The following is a 27,562-nucleotide window of genomic DNA, read 5'->3' as shown; positions in this document are numbered from 1 at the left end:
CATACAAGGCGACAAATAAAATCAACACCTGTAGTTGCTTGCTTACTTACCACCGTGCGTTTCTTAATAAACCAAAACTTGTTCGGTCGAGGTACCAGAAACTGACAAAGATCACAAACTTGTTCTGGGTTTATTGTCGCAACTCCCTGACAAAATATCCTGAAAGACTGACCTTTTGGTCAAGAATTCAAGACCCCAGGAAGCAGAATCTCGGCACCTTCCGCCCTTCATCTATATTTAAGAATCAAGATCCATCATCAACTGTTGTTTACTGCACTGCATATTTATCTTCTCTCGAAACACCACAGGCAGAAGACACAGGAAACCATAAGTATTTTATATAGAGGACACAATGCCGAAGTGGTTGAACTGAATGTGCCTTGCATCTGCAGCTACCATCTTCTGCCGACACCAAGTCCCCTATCACATTCTCTCCATCATCATCGTCATCATCTTGCAGGAACAATGGTGAAGTGGCCAAGAGGGAAGCAGAGGCAATACTGTCTTTACTGTGAGTTACTACAGTGTGGGGGTTTGGCACTTTGATCATGGAGCAAGTTACAGTGCGGTACTCTAAAGTACCATATGGGGGCATGGGCCTGCACAAGTACTTCCGTTTGCGTGCAAAGTCCCTCTGAGATATAAAGAACTTGGAAGTACGCCTCCATGCGTCCCTCATGCTTTGCCTACCATATTCCCTTCTTTCTTTACCATTGGAAGCATGGCATCAACTGATTTCTAGAGTGACAAATGACAGGGTAGTCTGCAAAAATCAATCACTGAATAAGTACCAAAACAGTAGGATTTAATTTCAGTAAAAGAAATATAAAGTAAACAGCTAGTGATACATTGAGTATGGGCTGGGTAGGTCACCTCCTTATCTTTTTCTTTATCCAACAGGGCTGACATAAGGAAACTGATGTATAGACTAGTATATGATAGTATAATAACAGAACACAAGGCAACAGGCTTTTGCCCAACCTTATAATTCCTGGATGAATTGACAGATAGTTCAAGAAACAACAACCGTACCAGAAAATATGAGTCTTTTGTCTCTGGCCTATGATTGCAACAGAGGCAAGCTAGAATTCAATCAGAAGGAGCCCTTCTTTGGTTGCTCTTCTACCTCCAAGTCTGAGATATCAGTGTTTGGTTATTTTCTCTCAGTATATGGAGCATGATCTAATGGGATTGAATGAATACATCTAAAAAAATATTCAACAAGAAAGCACCCATAAAGATGTAAAAAGTTACTCCACGTCCAAGTTCTCTGTTGAAAAATACATCTCGGGCATAGTAAGGGCATCAAAGTGATTGAGGTGTCCATCGATGAATGACAATGTAACTTACATGATAAATTCATTTTCAAAATATTGAGACAAGTTCTCAAGTTTGCAATAGTTCATAACTTACAGGATAAGATTACCAACAGAATGCTGATGATCATTTTCTGCATTACCTTACAAGTAGAAGCAATTTCTGTAAGCTTATTTGTTGTTCAAGTTCATATATAGATTGATTCTGCCATGCCACCTTTAATCATGTTTGATATGATAATCTGCATTTTCTTTAAACTTAATGTGTAACAGTTCTGTTTTTTTTCCTCGGCTCTCTTAATTGTTACTTCATTATGATAAATAGATGAACTTGCCAGAACAAAGCTGGTCAATTCAATGTTGATATCTGTGCTTGTCAAGCATGAACGAAAGGCAAATGCTTGCTCTATTTGCAGAAAAAGAACTGTTAAACCGATAAGGAATATTGTTATACGCATTAGTAGATGCATCAACCAACTTGTAACCTGCCAAAAAAGATACTAGCTTTAAATTAAGTCAAATGCTCAGGGGGCAGGGGTACTCAAGGAAAGATTGCAGAGAGGCAAAACCATAAAATCTGAAGCTGTGAGGAGTGCTGAAGGTCAACCTTTGAGAAATGAGGCTAAAGCTGTGTATCAGTGTATGCGCAAGAAAATCTTAATGTTATTGGTGTATCCACTGAAAAAGACTAACAAATCATGTATATATACTTCTATCGGGAAAAAAATGAGTGCTCTAGTTGTGGGGCTTCCTAGTCTAGCAGCCTCCGTTACAAGCTCACCAAATTATGCTCAAGATGTTTAGTGTCACCAAGCTGGAATGATGGATTAGACAAATGCCACCACGACACACAGTAATATTAAGGAGTGGTGAAGAATAGAATCAGCACTATAGAATTGAAATGTCAGGCTAAATCTGTTCTATCATCAATAATGAATAAAACCTATCGCATTACACTATGGAAAGAATATACATGCTGGCATCCCTATACATCTATACCTGGATACAGACTGTAAAATCCGCAGCAAAGACCATCAAACTGTAAACTGCCTTATTTTCATATTGTTCATTTGGATAGCTGGAATTAGTACATGAAGTCATCACTCATCAGAACAATTGGTTAATACACTGTCCATGCAACTTTAGCTAAAAACAAAAAAAAAAGTTGTCATGGTTACATAATGCTTATTACTACAGGTAATGTTTAAAGAACCAACAAGCCTAAGAGCACTTAGAATATACATATTTCAGTTATACCATTAGTGAGAGTAGATGCTAATACAAGAAGGCGCATCCATGTCACCATGTGTATGAGCAGTCCAAAAGGTAATTGTATTCAACTTTAGCTAGACTGACAAACGAATAGTGCATCCAAGTTATCTATCTTCATTTGAACTTAATCCGGGCCTTAATCAGGGGTGGAGGCAGGCCTAGGGCAGCTAGGGCTTGAGCCCCAGGCCTGCCTTCAAAAACTTGCTTAAATTTTATTGAGTAAATTGTTCAGAAAACTAATACTCCATTAGTCAAGCCTTACCTTAGCCCTAGTCTTATATAATTTCTGGCTCCGCCACTGGCCTTAATGGTACCATTGCTCATGAGTTCACAAGTTCTGTTTACAATGGAAGAGCTTAACAATGCAACACTGGATCAACAAGATGATATTTGTCATATTCTGTTACTTCCTGGATGAGAAGTTTTAGAACCATTCTGGGTAAATGCTATTTTGCTTTGAGGGATTTGTTTTTTATGGAGTCAGCAGACACAAATAGGATGAGAAAAGATCCTGATCACTAAGAGCTTTTACCACGTAGAAACTTTCTTTAAAACTGAGGTAATCCCATGCTTAAGGTCCAGCAGTACATTCCAAGCATTATTTAACCTAGTGTTCTGAAGAACATGTGCAAACTGAACTCTGAAGACAGATATGAATAACAAAAAATAGTAGACTGTAAACTAGCAAGCATATTTGTAGGTGAGCTAACATCTAGCTGAATTAACCAAAGCATGATTCATTATTATTAACGGAAGGTGCAAAAATTCAGCCTCCCCCTTCTCCATACCTATCAAAGGTTCACCTTATCACTACCTCAGCTAAGCTGATTTACCTGCTTTTATGGCAGAAGTAATAGCTGACTGCTGCCAGTTAGCTCCTAAAAATTTAGGAGAAACTCCAATACATTCAGCATCCCAAGAATTTTGTCATATTCCATCGTGCTCCAGATATCATTTATAACACTTTGCCTGAACAAAAACAGAGGGGGTCATTATCTTCAAGTTCTAAAGATTTTAAGAAAAAGGGATTTTGCTATCAGATACTTCTAAGGAAGCAAAACTAATAAGCCTTTCTGAGGCCCATGGGAGGTACTGTATAAACTATACCACGCGAGGTACAAAAAGAAAACTCAGAAATGACATGTTTGAACAATCCTACAAAGAAACACAACATGAGTCTAAACAAATAATCGAATAAATGGTGACTCTCAGTAAATTGAAAAATTGAGTACTATCGAAGTACACGGTAAATGCAGTTACTAATTACTATAAGTCCGCATCAGCATAGGTAATGGAAAAAGTATTTGTCTAGTCATCGATTCTGAAGCTTCAAGAAAGACATGAAACGGCATAGGAAAGTTATAGTGCTCTCAAGCTATAGTAGCTTTAGAATCTATATTGTCTGGGCAGTTTGAGATAAGTAATCATGACACCACTTAAGATTCCACTAAAAACGTTTTGAAATGGTTTAGCAGCGAAACATAACTGTATAGCGAAAACAAAAAGGATAATGATAAGCTCAAATATATTTTCCCCCCATCCATAAAGAAAACAAAGCTAATGAGAGTGTCTTGTCCATGATCAAGAAAAAATGTTGTCCTTTACCTGGGCTTCTGGACACTAGACAAGTACTACCCATCACCCCCCACGTCATCCAAGCCGCCTGATGAGGACCTGCATATATCATCCTTCAAGAGTTTTTGTTCCTAAATGAAGAATTGAAGATTAGACTGGTGTGTTTTCCTCACTAAACAGTACTCTCTCCGTTTCACAATGTAAGTCATTCTATCATTTCCCATATTCGATGTTAACGAATCTAGATATATATATTTATCTAAATTCATTGACATCAATATGAATACGGAAAATGCTAGAATGACTTATATTGTGAAATGGAGGAAGTAGTAGTCACCTAGTACCAGCTAGACCAACATATAGAGCCAAAATACGTGGCCTTTAACCATAGTTTGCAACATCCACACTCCCGCTCCATCGTTTTTTCCAAGATTGTCCCGTCAAATCAAACCGCTTGAATCATCAAAACCACAGAGAGTCTTACAAGCCGTTCGTGATGTTGCTGTTACGGCAGTTGGGCGGAGACGAAGATCCACGGAATATTATTACGGATTTAGACGACGAAAAAGAAAAACACAGCACGAGATCGAGATGGAGCCAACGGATCAAACCAACAGCCAAAGCGAAACCCAGAGACGAACAGTGCGTTTCGAACTTGGACGAATCCGCCGCGAATCGAGGGAGGTAACAACACCGGAAAAAATGGCCGGAATCGGGGAGAGGGCGAAGGCGAGGGGGGGAGATCGTCGCACCGCACGCACCAACCTTTGCGCCTTGGAGTTTGGAGCCATCGCGGCCTCGCCGGCTCCCGCTCCCGCTCCCTCTACGCCGCCGCCGCCGCCGCCGCCTCGGCTCATCGCCGGCTCGCCGCCGATTTGGATTTTTTTTTTTTTTTGCATTTTGAGGGAATCGAATGGTGCGCGCGTGTGGAGCGACTTGCGCTGCACGTGCGCGAGTTGGTGGGTTGGGTTGGTTTTAGGGTTTGACCGACCAACGCAAGCGGGCTGGGCCAATGAGGTGGTGCCACGTGGATCGGTCGTCGCGGTTGCGCGGCCAGGTGGAAGGTTTGGTCAATGGTAGTATTTGGCAGTAAAACATGTGAAAACCAAACAGACATCAATGGTAGTGTATAGTACTTTTTTTTCGAACACGCAGGAGATCAATGTACACGCATTTTACACACAAATACAGTTCAAAGGTATTTCTTGATTTTTTTTTAATTATTTTTAATTTATTTTTCCGCAAATTTCTTCATAAACAATCACATAAGGTTTTTCAATTTATTGCTACGTACAAACAAAAGATTCGGATAAAAGGCTTGTTTGGCTTATTATCATGCTAAAATGATGATAATGTCAAAACCTATGCACATTTTGGTAGCATCAAATTTTGGACAACTAACCAAACTACTATTTAAAAGCGCCAACAATTTGATTGAGCAATCGTACTATAACGTCAAGGTCGAAATACAACGTACCGAAAGGGAACACAATATAACCATATTTAGTATCAATATATATGTTATGATTTATTCCCTAAAAAGTATGCTAAATTTGCGGAGTCTCCTAATAATCTAGTAATCTACTAACTCCGTCCCAAAATAAGTGCAGTCGTGGATATCCGTGTCCAACGTTTGACCGTCCGTCTTATTTGAAAAATTTGTGAAAAATTTAAAAATATTTAGTCACACATAAAGTATTATTCATGTTTTATCATCTAATAGTAATAAAAATACTAATCATAAAAAATTTTCAAATAAGACGAACGGTCAAACGTTAAACGTGAATAGTGTAAAACTGCACTTATTTTGAGACGGAGGGAGTTACCATATAAGTGCTGGAGGGAGGAAAAAAATACAAAGAAATATTTAAATGGGAGCATCTTGCAGAAAGAAAAACAATGGGTAGCTCATGCGTGCAGAGGTGGACCACAGCTTACTATACTGAAGCCCTTGCAAAAAAATCCTCTTTTCTCATTGCGGGAACAAAATCTCACGTGCTACATGCCCCCACGCTATAGATCCCCAAGATTTCTTGCCTTGTTTTTCCCACGCAAAACGCAGCCCTCGAAAGCAAAGCTCACATACTGTACTAGCCAATGACATCTCACATGGCCTTTGCTTCAGAAGTGAGACCATTCAGTCACTACTCGCTGCTTGCTCATGCTTAGCCCCCAAATGGTCCAGAATCCAGTGAGCTCAGTAACAAGGGAAAAAAAATTACCACACATGTGTATATGTTTGTCGTATGGGGTTGTTGGTTTGATGCTTCATGTTGCCACGACTTCAGGGCATAGAGCAACGGATTGGGGGTCTCAACAAGTGCCCCCAAACCTTCACATAGGAAAAGACAATCGAAACTACCATCAAAGTTGTTAGACCCTTCTTAGATGGGACTAAAACTTTTAAGTCCCTATCACATCGGATATTTAAACAATAATTATAAATATTAACGTAGACTATTAATAAAACTCATCCATAATCTTGGACTAATTCGCGAGACGAATCTATTGAGCCTAATTAATCCATAATTAGCCTATGTGATGCTACAGTAAACATTCTCTAATTATGGATTAATTAGGCTTAAAAAATTTGTCTCATGAATTAGCTTTCATTTATATAATTAGTTTTATAAGTAGTCTATATTTAATACTCTAAATTAGTATCTAAATAGAGACTAAAGTTAAGTCCTTGGATCCAAACACCACCTTATGTTCACTCCCCACGAAAAATAAAAGTTGCTATGTTCACATTTGTAGGGGTAGCTTGGGTGGGCCCACCGTAGCAATCACTTTTCCATGCAGGTCTAATATCAAAATCACTTTCCCCATTCTTTCCCCACCTCTCTCTCTCTAGATCTCTCTCCTTTAGCAAATCGTTGCATCATGCCCGCATCGCCGCCGCCCAACTCCGTTGCCTCTCGCCCTAACCTCTGCCTGCCTCCATCATATCTTGGCCCCGCTCGGGCCGACGAGCTGGTGGTGGATCAGGAGCCAAATTCTTCTCGGCGGCAGTCCTGCTCTCACCATCAGTGGTGTGCTCGACACATATCAAATCGATGGTGGCCCGAGCTGACGAGCTCCATGGAGGCAAGGGTGGTTGGGCTAATAGATGAGCTCAGCGCCGGTACGGATCTAGCCGCGAGGTGGTCAGATCCGATCGATTGTTGTTGGTCCTCTTGCTTGGCAATCAGCGGTAATCGGGGTCCTCTTACTCATCGGCGGCAAGCCCTTTTGCCTCGTGCGACGAGATGATGAAAAGGTGCTCTCCCTTTCCCTCCTCTTTCTCCACCTGGATCGATGGATTATCACACGTGTTCCTCGCTTTTTCTCCCCAAGCCACTTTGCCTTCTATAGGTCATTATGCCACCCTACGAAGCCACTACTCCCATCCACCGTGGCAACTGAGCCTAGCTGGAGCTCGAAACCACGATATGCTTTCATGGCATTGGGGAATTCCCTTATACATGTGTTTGGTTGACTAGTACAGTCATGGGCTATCCATACTTTTCATTCTCATGGCACCACACGTCGAATGCTCACTTTTATAGCTAGGCTTGTCTAAAATGTGGTCGGATAGACACATTTGTCATGGCAAAATTATAATTTTCCTAAATTGTGGTTTGGCAAACACCTCGTAACTTACATGAGCATAAACCATTGCCGAGTTTGTAAGGGTGTATTCATCTTTCTAGCTATAGATGCTAAAAAAACAATTCATTTGTTTTTGCTTCGGTGTTTTTGTATCTCCTTGCACAAAGGAGTTGAGGCATAAAGGGTTCTCAATTACACATATGCGGATTCAATGACGATCCGTTACTACAACAAAATGACACGGTGTATAAGGCAGGGGCTAGGAGTGTGAAAACATAACTTGTAGGGGTAGGCTGAATTGTAAGCAATTTAAGGAAATAAATTAAAACCCTGCCTCTACATCAAAACTAGATGTACACAACCCAGAATTATAAGCATATATAGCAAAGGTTTGCCGATAATATGATCGAGCCACACAATTTGCCTCAATAGGATATGGTAAACTTATAGAAACTCTACTTTGTCCTAGTTACACAAAACATAGACAAACGAAATTACATTTAGCATGTAAACAATATACACTTAATGCATTAGGGTGGGGATGGTGTTACGGTATGACCCGCTCAGGCTTAAGGAAATCACCTTAATTTAGTTTGATATATTCATGTGGCTAGGTTATAGGCTCATGAGTGACGCGAAGCTTAAGGCCGACATCCAAATCTCTCCATTCTAGAACCAACATCACATGCACCAGGTATGTCTTATGACTTCTCTTATTTCCATATTGGTGATGTTCAATGAAATTAGTGAGGACCAATAAAATTTCTATTGAGAGGCCAAAAGAATTATACTAGGTTATCTCAATGGTATTCATAAACAACTATAGTATATATAGTCTTTTAATCTCGTGGTACTTTTAACAACTAGAGTAGCCCATTTTAACCTCAAGGTGCTATTTCAATATTGAGAAACACATAGCTACTAGTGTAGTCTATTGATCACTAGTAAGCATGCACGTGAAATCCGCATTCAAAATGTGGTTGCCTCACAATTTTTCTGTGTAAAATGTGATTGCCTCACTTTTTTTTTAAAAAAAATGTGTAAATAAGTATTTATCTCAAGTTGTGTAAAAAAATTTCCCCCCCAAAAAAAATGTGTAAATAAGTATTTGCCTCACATTTTTGAAAGTTGTGTAAAAAAATGTGTTTCCCCCCACAAAAATGTGTAAAGTGTCCTAATAGTAATACTTTTTGCTTGATGCTCGAAGAAATCTTTAATGTCAAAAGCTCGTAGTAGCAGCAACGTTTAGAGGAGGCAAGAAAAATATTTTATATATGTTGTAATGCTTCTTTTTCAATAGGAAAAAAAAACGAATTACCCCACCCCCGAACTATGACGACGGTATGAATTACCCCCCATGAACCACAAAACCAGATATTTTGTACCCTGAACTATCTATACCGAACGAATAACTCTCCTCGACACAATCCAAAGCGGTATTGTCCTACGTGGCGTGCGCGTGGCATTCCAATCAGCATTTTTTTTAAAAAATGGTGGGGCCCCACCTGTCATACTCTCCCACCTCTCTCTCTTCCCACTTCCTCTCAATCTCTCTCTGTCTCAGATGTGGAGCGGTGAGTTGGTGGCCGGCGATGGGCGTGGCGGGGGCACAACGGCCGTGGTGGAGAGGCGGGCGGCATCCGGCGGACGGCGGCCGGAAAGCCACAGCGGTCGGCAGGTGGCGTCGCCCTTGCGCACCATCGGGAGCAGCTCCAGCTCCACGCGTGGTCGAGCTCCAGCTCCACGCATGCCACGGGCACCACGGGCACGGCGATGCGCGATGTGGCGTTGGCGGCGGCGTTGTCGTCCAATTCCTTGCGCGGTCGAGCTCCAGCTCCACGTGCGCCCTCGCGGACTCCATCTCGACCACCTCCAGCGCGCGCTCCAGCTCCGCCACATCGCCCAGCCATCGCCGTACTCCTTCGCCTTCCTCCTCCTCTCCCCGACGTGCTCGCTGCCGTCCATCAGCGTCGTCACCGCCTGCGCGACGTCACCCCGGGTGACCGCCATGCCCTCGTCGCCGAACAGCAGCACGGGCGTCGTCACGCCAACGGCGAGCCGATCGTTCAGGAACTGCTCGATCGGCACGCCGACGCTGACCGCAGCCGCCGCAGCTCGCCCAGCCGTGCTCGCAGCCACCGCCACTCACCCAGCCGCGCTGGCAGCCGCCACAGCAGTCGCCTCCGCTCGCCCAGCCGCACCCGCAGCCGCCTCCACTCGCCCGTCGCCGCGATGTCGTCGTCTGCTGCCCGCCCCTGTGCGCCGCCGTTCACCGCCCGACCCTCCGCATCGCCGTTCGCCGCTTGCCACCGACGCCTCGCCGTGCACACTGCCGACCTGCGTCCGTGAGAGAGAGAGAGATAGATAGATTTAGGAAGAGGAGAACTATCAGGTGGGTCCACCAACTTTTTATTAAAAGAATTGTTGACTGGACTGCCACGTAGACCAAAACCACCGCGGATTGGGTCGAGGGGGGGTAATTCATCCGGTTTACATAGTTGGGGGCTGAACAATGTCCGATTTTGTGGTTCTGGGGGGTATTTCGGTCGACCGCGATAGTTTCGGGGAGGGGGGGTACCACACGTGGTGTTGTTTGGGCGTTCGGTAATTATGTTTAGATGTTTCACTAGTTCATTTGTTTCTTTTCAAATATTTGCGCGTGGTATTTTTAAGAATATTTTAGTTAGTATTCTACGATGTTGCAATTCTGTACTACATTTGTTTTCTTAAAAAATATTTTAATTATTTGATAATTTGCTTAACTTCACTTTAGTAAATAATTTATCTTTAGTGAAATGAGGGCCTCTTTAGATTCCTGGCAAAATTTTTCACCCTGTTACATTGAATGTTTGACACATGCATGGAGTATTAAATATAGGGAAAAAAACTAATTACACAGATTATGTAAATTGCGAGACAAATCTTTAAGCCTAATTACTCCATGATCTGACAATGTGGTGTTACAGATTAATTAAGCTTAATAAATTCCTCTCGCAGTTTACAGGAGACATCTATAATTTGTTTTGTTATTAGACTACGTTTAATACTTCAAATGTGTGTCTGTATATCTGATGTGACGCGGCAAAAAATTTTACCCTTAGGGTGCGCTCTTTTCAGCTTACAGGATTAGATTCTCCTCGTTTTCCGTTAGCACGTTTTTCAAACTGCTAAACGGTATATATATGCGAAAACTTCCTATAAAGAAGTTGTTAAAAAAAATCCAACAAATTTATTTATAAAAAGTATATATTAATACGTAATTAATCATATGCTAATTGTATTTCTTGTTTTGCATGCGGCTAAACTGTCCACTGCCACTGCTGAAATGATCGCACCATTAGATGTAAACACAGCTTGAAACATTATAATCGTGTAGGAATTTAATTTGAATTCAAGTGTTAGAGATATCCATAATATAAGTTGTTTTTTTAACGGAGCCGGACCGCGATTTTTCCTACATGAACCACATCTAAGCTTTGACAGACAGAAAGAATCACACCCGTCCATCGTGGGATGGAGCGCTCTGACAATGCCCCCTCCCCTCCCGAAAGGCCCAAACACAACGAAACCACACGAGGATACGAGAGCAAAAATTATCCAAAGTTGCATTCTCTCCATCACCATCACACAACACCGGTAGCGTAATAAAATCCTACTACTTCAGCAGCCAGCACCCGCCGGTGGAATCGCACCCAAAAGCTTCGCTAGTCGATCGCTACTAGTACCAGATCAGAATCATTCCAGCAGTAGCAGCAGTAGTAATCCACCCCCAATCCGTCCAACCCAACCAACCCTCTCCTTCCTCCCCTCGAATTCTCTTGCATCTCATCGTCTCCATCCCCGATCCCGATCTCCCCCCCCTTCTCCTCCTCCTTAATGTCTGGTTTAGCGTCAGATCGGCGCGTCGCTGCGGGTGGAGCAGCCCGATATTCCCGATCGCGCGTGGGCTCGCTGTTAATGGCGTCCACGGCGGCGGCGGCCAGCCGGCGAGTCGTCGGCGGCGTCGAGGACGTTGGTTTGGAGTTGGTGGCGAGGAGGACGAGGAGGAGGAGTCCTCGGTTTGCCCGCCCGTCCGCGCGAGCGATCCTGGCCGTTGATCGTGGGGCAGGGGGTATTCCCGTAAATAGCGTGGTGGGGCGAGGGGTAGTAAGGTAAATTGAGGTGGGGGTGGGGTGAGGTAGGAAGGTTTGTTTGCTTTGCTTGCGTTGCTGGTCAGCCGCCTGGTTGCCCTCGCTCTGATTTATCCTTCCCCTTTTTATTTTATTTTTTAATTACTAATTAATTAAAGAAAGGGGTGGTATTTTAATTCGGAATTTTGGGGAGGATTTATTTCTTTATTTTTTTTTGTGCGGGGGGAGCGGACGTAAGGATGCGGATCAATTGGGGTTAAGGGGCTGGGGTTGCGTCCGCTCTATCGTCTCACGTTGTCACAGGCCGCGGCCTCCTCCGTTTTCTCTCCTCTCCTCTCTTCTCCTCCCCACCTCTCCCCCCTCTCTCCTTCCTTCTCCCCTGCGCCGCGCCCGCCTCCGCCTCCGCCTCCGCCTCCACCGCCGCCGCCCTCCCTGCACGCAGATCAGGGCGCCTCTGCCTCCGCCCACGCCGCCGCAGACGCCTCGCCGACGTGGGGGGCTCTCGGCGCCGCCGCCTGCACCTCTGACTGCCTGCCTGACTCGACGCCTCGCATCTCCTCCGCCGCCTGTTCGACGGGTGGCGGTGAAGGGAAGGCTTGGACGAGTACGTCTCTTAGCGACCTGCGACGACCGACGAGCGCCGCCGCCGCCGCCGCCGACTCTGCCGGGGACGGTTAGTCGTCGGCTCGTGGTACCCCGTGGCGAAGGCGGCCGTGGATTTCTGGTGGTTGGTTTTAATCGTGGGGGAGGCGTGTTTGGGTTTGTTGTAGGTAGCCCCGGGATAGGAGGAGGGAGGAGGCGCTGCCGAGTTGGCTTCTTCGCCGCGCGTATGTGATTTGAGGCGGCGGACGGAGCTGGGGATTCGCGCGGGCTGGACGACGACGACGACGACGACCACCACGCCGTGGATGCCTCCGCCGCCGCCGGATCGGAGGGACTTCCTGTACAGGGATGGCCGCAGGCACGACGGCGACCCCCTCCCACCGCCAGCCCCCACGCCGCCGAGGTGGCGCGACTCGCCCTACCACCCGCCGCCGCCGCCACCGCCCCTCCGTGACCACTCGCGGCCCTCACCTCGCCGGACGCCGTCGTCGGCCTCCTCAGGTAGGCCGTTCGCTCACAAATCGTCAGATCTGATGCTGCCGCCACCTCCCCCGCCGCCGTGGACTTCTCCTCCACCTCTAATTCGCCGGAACCGCTCTGCTATTTCAGACGGCTATTACCGACAGGGCGGCGGCTCCTACGACCGCTCCTACCCCGATGAATCGCTCGGCTACACGCCGTCGCGCTCAGACCGGTACTGGCTGGACGACGACGGTGGCGGTGGCGGCGGCGGCTATAAGGGTTTCAGCCGGTACGGTGGTGGTGGTGGTGGTGGCAGCCGGAGGGACGGCCGTGACATGCGGGGTTCCTACCGGAGGTCGCCCTTTAGGGGATACGGGAGCGACTTCTCCAGAAACCACCAAGAACACCCGCCTCCGCCACTGAGGAGGTCGCCCCTGAGATCAGTTGCTGTACCGATGTCTTATGACCCTCCTGGTGATAGGGCTGATAGGGGGGATAGAGACCATCATCACCGTGTGACTCCTTGGCGGCCGCTGCGCCGGAGGGAGAGCAGATCTGATGCTGCAGACGCTGCTGGGGCTGGACCTGTGCCTGTTGGACAGGCCGCTGCAGCAGCGGCCTCAGAGAAGGACGTTTCAGCTCGGTCCTCAGCCGTCGCGGCTCCTCAGGTCTCTGAGGAGGAGGCACCAAGGAAGAAGCCTCGGCTTGGATGGGGGCAAGGTTTGGCCAAGTATGAGAAGCAGAAGGTGCAAGGACCTGCAGAGTCTGCTGAAGCTGTTGCCGAAGGCAGCCCAACTGCCACCGAACAAAAGGGAATCACCCATACACCAGCACCCGCGCCTTGTGTGTCCCCAGTGGCGGCACCATCACCCGCGCCTTGTGCGTCCCCAGTGGCGGCACCATCACCTGCACCGCCATGTAAATCACCAGGTATGCAGCCCATTTTGACCTTGTTCTCCATGTTGAAACATAGTTGTTTGTACCCTTTCTTTTGTCCTGTCATTTTTCTCTTGCGTGTCCTTGTATATGAGCACAACTTAGTTTCATTAATTCTATACTGAGCTAATCTAGGTATCTGCCCTGTTCTATTGTTGAATGATCCAATCAGTTCTATTATTTGGATCTCACTCTCGCTAGGGATATTAGAGCCAATGTGTAGGAAACACTATTCACGATTATTTGTTGAAGACAGTAGATACTATACAGAAAAAGAGTTTCTGCTTTGAATATCATGTTCGTGCTGCACAATTGCATTTTGTTATAGCTGTGCTACCAATTTACCACATAAATTGAAATGCCCTCAACAATACTTACATTGTCCTTGGATCTGCATTGATCCTGTCCCCTAATACTTGGCTTTATACCTTCCCGTGATTTAGTTATATGAGATTACAATGGCATATTATTCCTGATTATTTCCTTTCTCTGTTGATCATGCTAACAATGCATTCATGTAATATACTGTGGAAGATCGAAAAGACAATCATGCTGAGTATTTTGCTTGCTGACTTTCTCCTTTACATGTTCCAACTGCAGTCCCTGAAGATAAATCCTGTGAACTGACAGCAAATACAGTCACTGAATCCAATAAAAATATCCCAGGACCTGACGTTCAGGCTTGCAATAACGAAGTCCCCACTAAGTTAGATCAGCTTGAGGGTGATCCCATTGATTCGCTTGCAAAGGTCCTTTCTGAACTGGTGCAACATGAAGATTCCTGTTCTGGGGATTCGAAAAGACTGTCCAATGTCAGTAAGTTATTGTTACTGAAGGAAAGCATTAGCAAAGAGCTCGAAAAGACAGAACTTGAGATTGACTCCTTGGAAGGTGAACTTAAATCTGTTAATGTGGAAGCCAGAAATAGAACACTCAAAGATCCACCTACAGCTGTAACTTATGCACAAAATCCTTCACCTTCACCTGTGAAAGAACAAGGAGAGCTGACCCCTTCTCCCAAGATTTCTATGGAGCAGGATGCTGATGTAAAAGGCTCAGAGCTCATGGAAGTAGAGACAGCTCAAGCTCATAATGCAAAAGCAGTTTCTTCAGAAGAGAGTGTTGCTTGTCCTGGAGTTGCTCTGGGTCAGGTCCCTGCCGCTGCTGATGTTATCCCATCTGATCCATGTGGAAAAACTGGTTCTGGAATTGATGTCAATATTGAGCAGCGCGAAGAGAATCCATGCCAAGAAAATTTTAATGCCATGAAAGCAGATGGAAGCAGTGACTTGGCCACAAGGCCTTGCTCTTATCGTGAAGTTAAATATAACTTAATGGATCAAATTATTGCTGCGAACAGGAGTGAAGCCAAAAAAAATTCTCAATTACTATTTAAGCCTGTGCCAGCTGATCGGTCCAATCTTGATTTATTGGCATCAAGCTATCTTTCTAGCCAAATGAAGAATGATGTAATTATCAAGAAGAAGCATGCCATACTTAAAAATCGACAAAGATTCAAAGAGCAGATTCTTACCTTCAAGTTCAGGGTGCTGCGTCACCTCTGGAAGGAGGATGTGCGACTTCTTTCTGTAAGAAAGCAGCGCTCTAAGTCTCATAAGCGCACAGACCAGAGCAACCGATCATCACAGAGCGGATCTCAGAGGCAACGGTCCTCTAATCGCTCCAGATTGGCTGTACCAGGTTAGATTTTCATTTCACTAGTTAATAATTGCCAGTTCAAAATGTTTTCTCCTGCCCTTTAATATTTGTGCACAGCTGCTGCTTAAAATTTTACTTGCTTTCATGTGATGTGGTGCCAACTTCCATGAAGTTGAAATTGTTAATGTTCCAGTAAATTATGCAGCAAGGTGGTTAGCAAAAACATGGTACTTTTTACACTTTGGCCTCCATGTCGCCTGCCATTTTTTGTTGTCAGATTTTGCTAGTCTACCCGCCTTTCGGGTTTGAACTTGTCAAACATTTTACCTGGCTTGTTTGTTTGTAACAAACACAGCAAAAAGTTATGGACATAAACCGCTTCAACAAGGATATGTAGTCAACTATGGGAGTTTTATTGAATTGCCGCTGTACCATAAGAATGTTGATCGAGTCATTTCTTGTCCCTGAGAGGAAAAACTAAAGTTTGTGTGTGTGTACATATTCTCTATCGTTTTATAGTCATGAATAAGTTGGCACAGAATGTACTGTGCTTTTTGGCTAGCTTGTAATGACCGCATTAGGCTGGAAAATGCATTCAAGGATGACTAAATTGCATTAGACTTAGTCTAGACATGGTTGTAGTAATAGAGAAGTGGAACAAGGTAGTTTTTATTATGGCAGTATTTGTTTGTTGGATATAACCTAGACATATCTGCACCAGTTACTTTTTGCAAATGTTATATCTGATTTTTATATGTAAGACTAAAGTTTTTGTTGGCTAATTCTGTAGTTCTTGCTATCTTCCTTGCTAAACAGTTTTCTTGTGATCCTCTATTTGATTATGTTTTTTTTTTTCTGATGCAGCTGGTAATTTAAGCACATTTCCTATCACAGAAATGTCAGGTGTAGCAAGGAAGCTGTTTTCAGAATTTCAGCTCAAGCGTTGCAGAAATTACTTGAAAATGCCTGCACTGATTGTTGACGAAAAAGAGAAGGCAGGTGCTAAGTTTGTGAGCAAGAACGGTTTAGTTGAGGATCCTGTTTCAGTTGAGAAGGAGCGAGCTTTGATAAATCCATGGATTCAGGAGGAAAAGGAGATTTTTATGGAGAAACTTGCAACATTTGGCAAGGATTTCTCCAAAATATCCAGTTTCCTTCAGCACAAGACAACTGCTGATTGTATTGAGTTCTACTACAAGCACCATAAATCTGATAGTTTCCGAGAAGTTAAGAAACTTCTTGATCTTCGGCAGCAACAGCAACCTGCCAGCAATTACCTAGGAGCAGTATCTGGAAAGAAATGGAATCCTGAGGCAAATGTGGCATCACTTGATATGCTTGGGGTGGCCACAGAGGTGGCAGCCCAAGGCCTTGAATATGTGAATGAAGTGAAGAAAAATTCTGCGAAATCTATCCTGAGGACTGTTTGTGGTGTTGATAATTCTACCAAAGGATCCGAGAAGGATTGTGTTGGGGATGTTTCTTTGCACGAGAGAGAATCTGTAGCTGCTGATGTCTTGGCAGGCATATGTGGAACTCTCTCCCCAGAAGGCATGGGCTCATGCATTACCAGTTCTGCTGATCCTGGCCAGAAGATAGGGATCATCTCAAGAATGGAGCATCTTTTAACTCCTGAAGCAGATAAAAACTTTGATGATGACGGCACTCTCTCAGATCAGGAGTGTGAAGTTGACATAGTTGATTGGAATGATGATGAGAAGTCAAGTTTTATTGAGGCTATGAATAGATATGGGAAGGATTTCGCTCGAATTTCGTCATACGTGAAGAGCAAGTCATTTGAACAATGCAAGGTTTTTTTCAGCAAGGCTCGGAAATCACTTGGTTTGGATCTGATCCATCAAGGTGCTGCTGATGCTGGTTTCCCTACAGGTGATGCCAATGGAGGAAGGAGTGGTACAGATGGAGCCTGTATTGCTGAGATGGATTCAGCTATCTGTAGTGCACAGTCATGTCCTAAAGTGGAGATAGATGCATGTCCTGTTTCTGATGGAGAAATTCAAGGACATAATCCTCTTTCTGATATTGCCTCTAGGCAGCCAGAAGCTGACAAATCAAACATGCCTGATGTTGTGGACATAAATGTCGAGGAAGGTGAAAGCAAAGCAGAAAAAGACTGCAGCATTCTTGTTGATCATAAACAGTTACGTGAAGACATTAATCAAACATCATGTGCTCGTATCGACATTAACTGTCCTGAGAGCACAGATAAGCTGCAAGACATAGAGGATGTAACACCAGTGAACATGCATGGAGATGATCTCATGGCCACTTCAGTTGAACAGGTTGCGGCAGCGCATGTGGAAAGTAGATCCAGTTTACATTCTGAAGGGATTGGCATTGATGTTTCCAGGATCGAAGGATGTTCACATGAGAGTACAATTGGTAAAGGTGGAAAATCAACACCGTCTGTTTGCTTGCCTGCAGAAAATGGGGTTAGTAAGGAAAATATCATCCACTTCAAGAACATGGATGGTGCTTCCTCCATTAGTCCTGCATTTACTTCAAATTATCAGCAAAGTAAGCTGGCAGATCCAATCCAATCAAAACCGAAGCCCCTTACCCCAAAGGATTTAATGCCTGTCCAATTTAGTTCGTCGCTGCCTGATCCTACCTCAATCTGTTTTGAGGGTATAGCTGCCATAACTACACCCAATTTTGAGGATCATGGCAACAGAGCCAGCATTGCTTCAGGGGCAAAAGATGTGAACATGTTCCCAACATTTAAAGACCAGTCCAGTAATCGTCATGATGCACTGTTTTCTAATGTCGATGGGTACATGCAACAGAGACGAAATAATCACTTTGGAACTGAAGTATGTGGCTTATCTGAAAGCACAGGCATTTCCCAGTCGGACCAGTTCACAGTATCGAAATTCCAGAATGGCAGGCCCAGCAGCTTGGGCCTTTCGAATGGAAATCTTGGGGTTCTATCGACTGGGAGAAGAGAGGAAGCACGTGAAGGCTTGTTTAGGCCTTGTTCTGTCAAGACAAGTGCTGGGAATGAGGAGCAGCAAAAGCGGCCTGGTGATGTCAAGTTGTTTGGGCAAATTCTTAGCCATCAATCATCCTTGCAAAGCTCTGGTTCATCAGTTCATGGAAGCAAAAGCAAGCCCCCCTCACCAAAGGTTGATAAGCCAGCTTCTTCTAGGTTGTTGAGTAATCCAAGGGAACGCCTGGTTTATTCTTCCAGGCCTCCAATCATTGCTAACTTGGGGCTAGAGGAGAGAGCGATGAGGAGTTTTGACCATATGGATGGGCGAACAATACAGCCTGAGCCTATGGTTATGGTGGCAAAGTGTCAGAGACCGTCAGCTGGTGTACCAGTTTACTCAACCAAAAATGGCGCGCTCAGCGTGTTTGCGGAATTTCAGCAACCTTCAATGCCGCCACATACATCAGATCACAAACTACTAGAAAACTTTGCCGATCTTCATAAGAGGAATGGAATCGAACTCCTTTCGGGGTTCCAGCAGCCTGGGAGGCTTGGGGGTGCTGGGGTCCTGGTTAGCGGTGTATCTGACCCTGTGGCTGCTCTCAAGGCACAGTACGGCTCTGGTTCGAAGATGTTGAGCAGCAGCAACGACGTGGATACATGGAAAGACATAGGAAGCAGGTAGCGTCTGTAGTGTTGGTAGCGGCAATAGTGCAATGCTTTCTTGCTCTCTGTATCATACTTAGTTTTTGTAACTTGGGATGAAACTAAACATGGGAAAGTGAATGGCTTTCCTGTCCATATTGTTGTAGGATTTGCAGTAGAAGTTCGTTTAAATTTATCGCTGGTATTAACTTTTTGTACCTTTCTTTTTTGCTGCAGCCGCTCCATACTTGATAGTTTTTACCTGTTAACAGTGATGTAGGTTTTGCTAGAGGTGTTGGTCATGCTGTCCGCTGGCTGACAAGGATGTTTGTTGGTATGTCTATCAGTATTTATGCAGAAACCTCACACAGATCATTGTAATGTGGTAATGATTCCTAACTGAGTTTACTCCTTTGCCTGCTGGAGTTTTGGTGAAATGATTCCAATGTCTTGTTTGTATTGTTATTGCTGTGGAGTACATTGCCAAGGCCTTTATCATCTGTATACAACCTGCTTCCATGTCGTATGTGTTTTTTAACTTTTCTTTCTGGCTATCTATATTACTGTATACTAGTATTGTGCAGTTCAATCAGGTCGGATTTGTTTCGATTTAGGCGCACGTGAAGGTGCCGCTTTCCCTATGTTACTGATTTATTTAATTTCTTCTTGTTTCTATACATATCAGATCTTGTAGTTTCTTTTCACGAGTTCATTGTGATGTCTCGGCTTTTCTAGCTAAGCTCGTCGTCGGGGTTGTCCTGTCTGCTGGTTTGGTAGACAGAGGAGCAGAAATATAGGGCTTGCTTTTTTTAATGTCAAAATGAACTTTATTATAATTTGGTAAGACGTTACTTATATTTTGGTATTATTTTTATGAATGGAAACATTGAGAATTATCAAATTTTGATAGAATACTGTTGGTAACATCATGTCTAGTTTGTTACCCTATCAAGACAAACTAAGTAACGTTAAAATTTAGTAGGATTTAAAATAGCAATAAAATGAACCAGTCTCTAGTCCTTTTTCCCATTTCGATATGAGATGAGATGAGATGAGATGAGGAGTGCAGAGTTGTGGACTGGAAGAGAGGGGAGGCATGGGGACAAAGAAGGCTCCAGTAGTCACGTAAAGTGTTGGATGCGCCACACAGCCTACATGACAGCGACTCGCCGCCTTCACTGATTCGTGATCGTTAACCAAAAGGAAATACGAGCACCGATCATTTATGCTACGCCCGTAGATCAAGTTCAACAGCTTGGTGTAATAAGACTTTCTTTTTTTCTTTTTAACCTTGACCTTTACTGGCATTTTTCAGTCATCAACTACTAGTACTTTTCAATTTTCCTACCTGACTTATACTACGTATAATTTCCTAATTAATCTCATGAAATTAATGAAAGGAAAAAATACAAATAAAATAGTAAAATACAGTAAACGAAACTCTTTGCCGTAACTAGTAGTATTGGAAATAATAATTAATCATATAATCACTGTATTTTCTTTTTCCAATTTCCCTCCAAAATTTGCCGGGCCATTTAACTATTTGTGTTACTCTTAGATTTAACATTTAACTATTTATCACCAATGTATCAATGATATGTGAGCTCTCATGTATCAATGACATGTGGGTCCGAGTGAAAAATCATTAATTGCCATATTTAGTGCTACTACTATGAGTTTGGATAGATTGCTATATTTAGGGACGAAATAATTTTTCCGAATTTAGTCGCCGCAGTCGAGTCATTGGGCCGGGCCCATATCTTTCTTCTAAAACGCAAGCGGCCCAACACAACTCCCGGCCCATCTAAGCAGCATGCCACGCTGCTACACCTTCTTCTCCCTCTCCGCGAAAAACCCTAGCCCACCAAAAACCTTCTAGAACCTTTTCTCCCATGGCGCTCCTCCGAGCTCTCCGGCGAGCCCTCCCGCCGCTATCCTCCGCGGCGGCGGGGGTTCTCCTCCGGGGCGCGACGCGTCATGCTGCTCCTCTCCCCCTTCGTCCCCCGCCTCTTCTTCGGCTGCTGGATCCGATCGGGCTCCGCCCATTCTCCGCCGCCGCCGCCACCGCGTCGCAGGCGCCGTCCATGGGGGCCGGCCTCTTCAGCGGGCTCATGGACACCCGGTTCCCGAAGCGGCGGCCCGGGTTCAAGTCCCGGCGGAAGAGGGCCAGCCTCCGCCCCAAAGGTGCGCCTCCGATCTCTCGTCCTCCTCTTGTTTGCTAATAGTAGTTGAAAATGGTGTGATCCGAGTGATCCTTGCGGTTTCTTCCCCCACAATTTCTGCGTCTCTTACCGCGCGATCCTTCGGTTTGTTCGATTGTGCGATGTATGGGTGATGGGTGGATGCTGGTTATGCTGATTGTTGTAGCATTTCGCGACAGGTCCGTACTACTGGGTGAAGTGCAAGCCTGGGGAGCCTATCCCGGCGAACCAGCCGAATGAAGGCAGTGTGCAGGGAAGGAAGGAAAAGAAGAGGATCAAGCAGCGCAAGGCCTTTATCATGGTGCGCATTCCTTTTCTGTTATCTGCGTGCGTGCTCGTATGTTGTCCTGTTGATGTTGTTGTAGGAGTAGTGGCAGGTTCCTTGATTTTGCTATTGATCATCCTACAATCAATATGTCATCCTTGGTCTAGTGTTAGGCTTGAAATGCTTTCTTAACTAGTCAACAAAGTCTTGATAGTGCTCTAGTTGTCACGCCTCGGCAAAATGTTGGTAGTGGTGGATGGATGCACATTACTCTAGTTCTCGTGCCACCGAGCAGTAGCAGGCTACCATAGTCTGAAATATCATGATGGAACTGGACAAGCTAATTATTGTTACTGTGCGTAGGTAATTTCTATGGTGTTCAGCAATGTTTAAATCCATATCCATATGCATGTTTTTGCTGTTCTTGCTCTTCTAGTGACTCTTTATTCCTCTTCCACAATTCAAATTATGTTAGTTTTAACTGTGCTATTTTTTATTGACATTTATAGCCCAAAAGTATTCAAAACGGATCTTTTGTGATGTTGCTGGACACATATGCCTAACTACTTGGATCTTCATCTTATCAAATTACTTGTATCTCAGCTCAATTTCAATGTCAATAATAACATTCCATTTATTTCTAATCAATTGGTTGTGATCATATCTGTTGTTTGTCCAGGATGAAAAAAAGAAGCGCAAAGCACAATATTCTGCTGCTGTTAAGAGAAAGGAAGCAGAAAGGACAGAAAGGAAGATGGCTGCAGTGGCCAGAGAGCGGGCATGGACTGAAAGGTTGGCTGATCTTAAACGGATTGAAGAAGAGATGAAACCTGCGACGGCTTAAGTAGCTCCCTCGAAAATGGCAAGAAATCTAACCCGCTTCTTCTGCTGCGTTTTGTCCCTGTTATTTTGGATGACATATATGTTCTGTGCTATTCATGGATGTAACAATCCTTTGATGGGACATTAGTTGTACCGCTTCTATCAACAGTATTCTCAAATTTTTGTTCCCTGTATTGGAGTATCTGTTCTATGTTGTATCTAAAATAAATGATGTGATTTTCGTTTTGTGCCAGAGGCCAGGAATGGCCAACATGGCAACATCTGCAACCTACAATTTTCAGTGCATTTATGTTACAGAATTTCGGAAGAAGCCATTATAGTAATAACTGCCAACAACTGTTTTTGTTCTGTTAATCTTCACCCCTTCCCTATGTATTCCCTGAGTGGCTGAGTCCTGATATCTTGGAAGAATAGAGCAGTTTTGTTGGATTGCAAGCTTAATTAAGGTAGAACCTCTACTTCATTATGCATGAAGTAAATCCATGCTGGTGTTCCATGATCTCGAGCTGTCAGAAGTAGTCACTAATCCCTATTTATTTGCCAGACATCAACTGCAGTATTCTACTTTTTTTTATCCATGGTACAGCCAATTCCAAACTCCATATTTAGCTACTTAGCAATTGTGTTCTACAGTTGCATTTGTGTCCATATGTTAATCCCTTTTGATAGTCCTTACAGCTACAAGTTCAAAACCTACTGTTGCTTTTCACTTTTCAGTTATGTGCTATCTTCTTGAATCCTGTGATAGTGTTGTTTCTAGGAATTTGAGGACACATGAATAGGACTGTGTAGGCTAAGCTGGAAGTTTTGAGCTGCAATGGATTGTAGTCATTTGTACTTCAAAGCACGGGTCTGCTTGTTTAGGAATCAGTAGTCTCTCGTTGGACTCACCTGTTACTGAAGGTCTTCATGGGTTGCAGAGATGTGCATATATTCATATTGTTTATTTCTTTCAACATGTTGTAGAATTTGGTCAGTCTTTCCAGAGTTCCTTGATAGAAGATCCTGAGCTGTCATCATGACATGGACAGTGGATACTTTGCTTCCGAAATGTAGGTTGTTTCATACACGTAAGACATCTGCTGTAGAAGCTTTGCATATCTTTTGTGATCTGCGGATCATCCTGATTAGGTACAATTGCTGCCTATCTACTGGAGATAAAATTCCCACTTGGACTTGTAAAGGTTTAGGGTGAACATTTTCTGTGGTAATTGATACAATCAATGATCACCACCTCATTCCTCACTGTCACATTGACTCTGCTTGTCATCAGATTCTTATGTTCTTTTTATCAGTTTTATCCTTACTCATTACACATATTTTTTTAGTACCTATTAATTATGAACTCGCCATCTGAAATATTGTTTGTCCTATATTCAGAGGCTGGAAACATTTCAGTAGTCTAAACTGGTTTATCATAGATAGATAACCTAGATATATTTACATGCACGTTACTACATTGAAGAAAATTATGCTACACAAGCAAGGATGATTTTTTTTTAACATCGAATTGCATTAAAATATCTTGAGCACTGAAGAGTCCCTTATCAACTTTTAGTGAAAGATAAAGCGCCTATTTCCCCCTTAGTTATCAACTACAATTTCTACATAATGAGAAAAATACATGAGCTACCATACTGAAAAGGCCTAGATAAACCTCTTTGCTTTATCATCTGCTGAGTGCTACTTTGCATTTCCCAAATATGTACAACAGCTTAATTATTCGCACTGAAGGAAGATGTACATATGAAAACCCAGAGAGTTGAAGACTTTCAGATGTTCAGAGTACAATATTGAGGAACTGAATCAACTCTCAGCTATTTTAATTTTCTTGGGCAAGATCAAAATATCATACAAGGGTAGAATACAAATAGCTAGCCTAGTAGAGCTGTTCTCTCCTATCACGCCACCATCGCCACCTGCAACAAAATTTAAGCCATAAAGCAATGTTAATCATCACAGAGAAGACATCAGAGTAAAAAGAGTTAGTAGTACACTGCAAGAACTCTGCTAGTACTTCAGAAGCACAACCGTAAATTTCATCATCAGAATATATATCTAGTTTCATTGTAAGAACTGTACTACTACTGGTACCGCAGAAGCTTAATCATGCAATTGAAAAAAAAAGAACAGTTTTTTTCCCAAATAAAGTTCTTGCTTTTTGAAGAGAAAAACAGAACTGTTCCTTGGCAATTGAATGATCCATTTTGTTTTCAGATTATCGTCAACCATAAACCCATCAGTTTCTTAATACCTAGCTTAAGTGCTTAACCAGGCATGCACCAATGCGTTTCTCAACACTTCTAAAACACATATGAGGTAAAATGCAAGACAAAAATAAAACAAGAGAGTGGGAGGCAACAAGAAAAAAAAATCAGGGCATAATCAACATGCAAGCAAAAGCAACAAGAAGAGGAAGAAAGAACAAAAAAAGAAAACGAAATTCTGGTGAAAACAGCTAGTAGTAGCTAGAAAGCACTAAGAGTTTGTCAGCACTGAACAATTAAACCAACCCCAAACACAAATGAGGTAAAAATTAGAATGCAACCAAAAACAAAACATCCAAGCAAAGCAAAACAACATCAACAACAACTAGAAGAAAGAACAAGATAATTTTTTTTTCAAAGAGAAGAAGAACACATCAAGTATATTAAAAACAAAAGCCTAATTAATTAAGAGTACCAGTAGTAGTCCCATCGGGGGTGGATCTTGTGCATGCGGTTTACCCCGTAAGGGTACTCGGAGACGGAGCGGCGGGCGTTCCTGAAGGCGCAGCAGCCGCAGGCGCAGATGCAGATGAGCACCACCAGCACCATGACGTTGAGCACCGAGATCTTGTGCCAATCCTCCCTCACCTTCTCCATCACCCCGGCCCTGCACGACTCGCACCCGTAGCACAGTATCCCCGCCGCGTTGTTCCACCGGAAGCAGTCCTCGTCCTGCGCTCCGACGGCCACCCCGCCGCTGTACGCGCACGCCGTCGGCGGCTTGCAGCACCCCGACTATTATGGATACAATACAATTAATCATCTTGAGTAGTTCTTGAGCTGTATGATGCATAATCTTTGATAGATGAAGAATTGATGATGTTCTGATGAAGGTTATATATATATGTGTATGCAAACAATCATCTCATTTTGAGTTGTTGGGAGCTGTAGTGTAATCTCTGATGAAGAAAAGATGATGGTTTGATGAAGGTATATATATGCGAACAAAATCATCTCATTTTGAGTTCTTGAGAGCTGTATTACAATCTTTGATGAAGAAAAGGTGATGGTCTGATGAAGGTATATATATGTGAACAAAATCATCTCATTTTGAGTTCTTTAGACTTTAGCTGTATAATCTTTGATGAAGAAAAGATGATGGTTACAGATAATCTCATTTTGAGTTCTTTAGACTTTAGCTGTATAATCTCTGATGAAGAAAAGATGATGGTTTGATGAAGATATATATATGTGAAAAAAATCATCTCATTTTGAGTTGTTGATGAGCTGTAGTATTATCTTTGATGAAGAAAAGTTGATGATGTTTTGGGATGAAGGTATATGCAAATGCAAACAGAATCATCTCATTTTGAGTTCTTTGAGCTGTATAGTATAATAATCTCTGATGAAGAAAAAAAGATCCATCAGTTTTTGTTACCTGGATTGGGGTGAGATCATGCTGGAGGTAATCCATGGGTGACCAATTGGCGATCTTGGGGCAAGCCTTGGATCCAACGACGCATGCGAGCGCGGGGCGCCAGTATTTGGCGTCCTGGATGTGCTTCTGCAGCCAGGACGAGTAGTCGGAGGTGTGGTACTCGCGGTAGGGGCGGCCGGGGACCTGGGTGCCGCCGCCGCCGGCGGTGACGGCGAAGCCGAAGGCGGTGAGGCCGAGGAGGAAGGCGATGAGGAGCATCATGGCGAGGAGGTAGAGCCACAGCGCCCACGCCACGTGGAAGCAGGCGCCCACGAAGCCGGCGAGGGAGACGAGGAGGACGACGAAGCCGATCACCAGCAGCGGCGTCTGCAGCATCGACGAGCACGTCGCCGTCGACCCCTTCGCCATCCACAGCCCCGCCCCGATCACCGGGATCGACGCCAGCAGCGTCGCCAGGTTCAGGTATCCGATCATCACGTTGCTGAATCTGTAAGGATACATATCTTTGATTTCTTGATTGAAATCAACAAGTTCTTGCTCTTTCTGAATCTTCAGAACAAGAGCTTCTTGTGTTCACTGCACTGGACTTGGGCTTATTATATGAAATGAGATGGCTATCTATCTAAATATATATATGTAACTATGCTGTTCTTGCTGAGATTGCTTCACTTGTACTGAGTACTGACTGATTGGTGAGGAGGTGTTCTTCTTGTTCTTGCTTTGGGGTGATCAGGTCTGGTGCAAGCAAGCTGCTTTTCTTATCACCATGGACTAGCTTTTCATCCTGATGACTCTGCATGTGTCCCTGCAAGGTGTGTATTCTAATGCCCACCTTTGCTTGCTTTGTGGCTGCCTGCTTGTCTTTAATAATGCTGCTGCCTTGATTGTTTTGGAAAATCTAGCTAAGCCTCCTCCTTTTTCTCCTATCTTGTTCATTGTTAAATCTTTCAAACTTTAGCTTTCAGAGGCGCTTAATCCATCCTTACATGTGTGTGATTATTTCAAGGCATTTCCGCGTAATCCGCCTTAGCGCTTTGTTTCTTTGCTTTTATATACCCAACAAATTAAAGAACTAAAATATGTAGCATGTAGCATTATTCTGAAGCTTTCTGTAGCTCAACAGTTTTAAGAATTTAAGCACACCAGAGCTAAGGTCACTAGAGCCCTTGAACACCAAACAAGGATACTGTCATGATTTGGCCAGAACTCATATGCTCTTTTCAGTTCCACTTGCTACTGGTCTTCCTGTTCCATGGAATAAGAATAAAACATCCACTTCATATGCTTCTTGGGTATTGATTCTGTGTGATAAAGCACTAGAATAATACAATTATGGTGTGTGATTGTTGGCTAGTGTGGATGCCTTAGCCTCCATCCTGATGCTTAACCATGAAGGAAAAAAAAATGAAATTGGGATTCTTGGGCTTGCAAGGATAAGGAGGAGGCACAGGCAAATGCCTTTAGTT

General features: G+C 43.8%; 3 protein-coding genes and 1 long non-coding RNA gene across 7 annotated transcripts; 2 read left to right on the top strand and 2 right to left on the bottom strand.

The window, feature by feature from the left end:
* Positions 1-688: 688 nt before the first annotated feature.
* On the bottom strand, positions 689-5,098 carry LOC127773251 (uncharacterized). 2 transcript variants are annotated; one of them, XR_008017553.1, is made up of 3 exons: positions 4,194-5,098; positions 3,422-3,557; positions 689-2,925 (listed from the first exon to the last, which is right to left on the bottom strand). It is a non-coding gene; the product is annotated as an uncharacterized LOC127773251 (long non-coding RNA). The 2 variants fall into 2 exon arrangements; XR_008017552.1 differs by having other exon boundaries at positions 689-3,557; positions 4,194-4,294; positions 4,929-5,098.
* A 6,283-nt stretch (positions 5,099-11,381) lies between these two features.
* Positions 11,382-19,557, top strand: LOC127773239 (uncharacterized). 3 transcript variants are annotated; one of them, XM_052299272.1, is made up of 5 exons: positions 11,382-12,488; positions 12,655-12,988; positions 13,097-13,879; positions 14,486-15,586; positions 16,409-19,557. In XM_052299272.1, exons 2-5 carry the CDS (start codon positions 12,793-12,795, stop codon positions 19,180-19,182), a joined length of 4,854 nt encoding a protein of 1,617 aa, XP_052155232.1. In that variant the 5' UTR covers positions 11,382-12,488; positions 12,655-12,792; the 3' UTR covers positions 19,183-19,557. The 3 variants fall into 3 exon arrangements, with proteins under 3 accessions (XP_052155232.1, XP_052155231.1, XP_052155230.1); XM_052299271.1 differs by having other exon boundaries at positions 11,382-12,557; positions 12,659-12,988; XM_052299270.1 differs by having other exon boundaries at positions 11,382-12,557.
* A 1,431-nt stretch (positions 19,558-20,988) lies between these two features.
* LOC127773248 (uncharacterized) lies at positions 20,989-22,738 on the top strand. Its single transcript, XM_052299284.1, has 3 exons — positions 20,989-21,326; positions 21,523-21,644; positions 22,288-22,738. The coding sequence occupies exons 1-3, from the start codon at positions 21,035-21,037 to the stop codon at positions 22,450-22,452; spliced, it is 579 nt and encodes a 192-aa protein (XP_052155244.1). The 5' UTR covers positions 20,989-21,034; the 3' UTR covers positions 22,453-22,738.
* Positions 22,739-24,196: 1,458 nt separating this feature from the next.
* LOC127773246 (tetraspanin-6) lies at positions 24,197-27,095 on the bottom strand. The gene is made up of 3 exons (XM_052299282.1): positions 26,097-27,095; positions 25,134-25,453; positions 24,197-24,370 (listed from the first exon to the last, which is right to left on the bottom strand). Exons 1-3 carry the CDS (start codon positions 26,595-26,597, stop codon positions 24,331-24,333), a joined length of 861 nt encoding a protein of 286 aa, XP_052155242.1. The 5' UTR covers positions 26,598-27,095; the 3' UTR covers positions 24,197-24,330.
* Positions 27,096-27,562: the final 467 nt, after the last annotated feature.

This window comes from Oryza glaberrima, chromosome 5, assembly GCF_000147395.1.
Source record: "Oryza glaberrima chromosome 5, OglaRS2, whole genome shotgun sequence".
In the NCBI taxonomy this organism is placed as follows: Eukaryota; Viridiplantae; Streptophyta; class Magnoliopsida; order Poales; family Poaceae; genus Oryza; species Oryza glaberrima.
The sequence above is the reverse complement of the archived record's forward strand: the minus strand, read 5'-3'. Positions and strand labels throughout refer to the sequence as shown.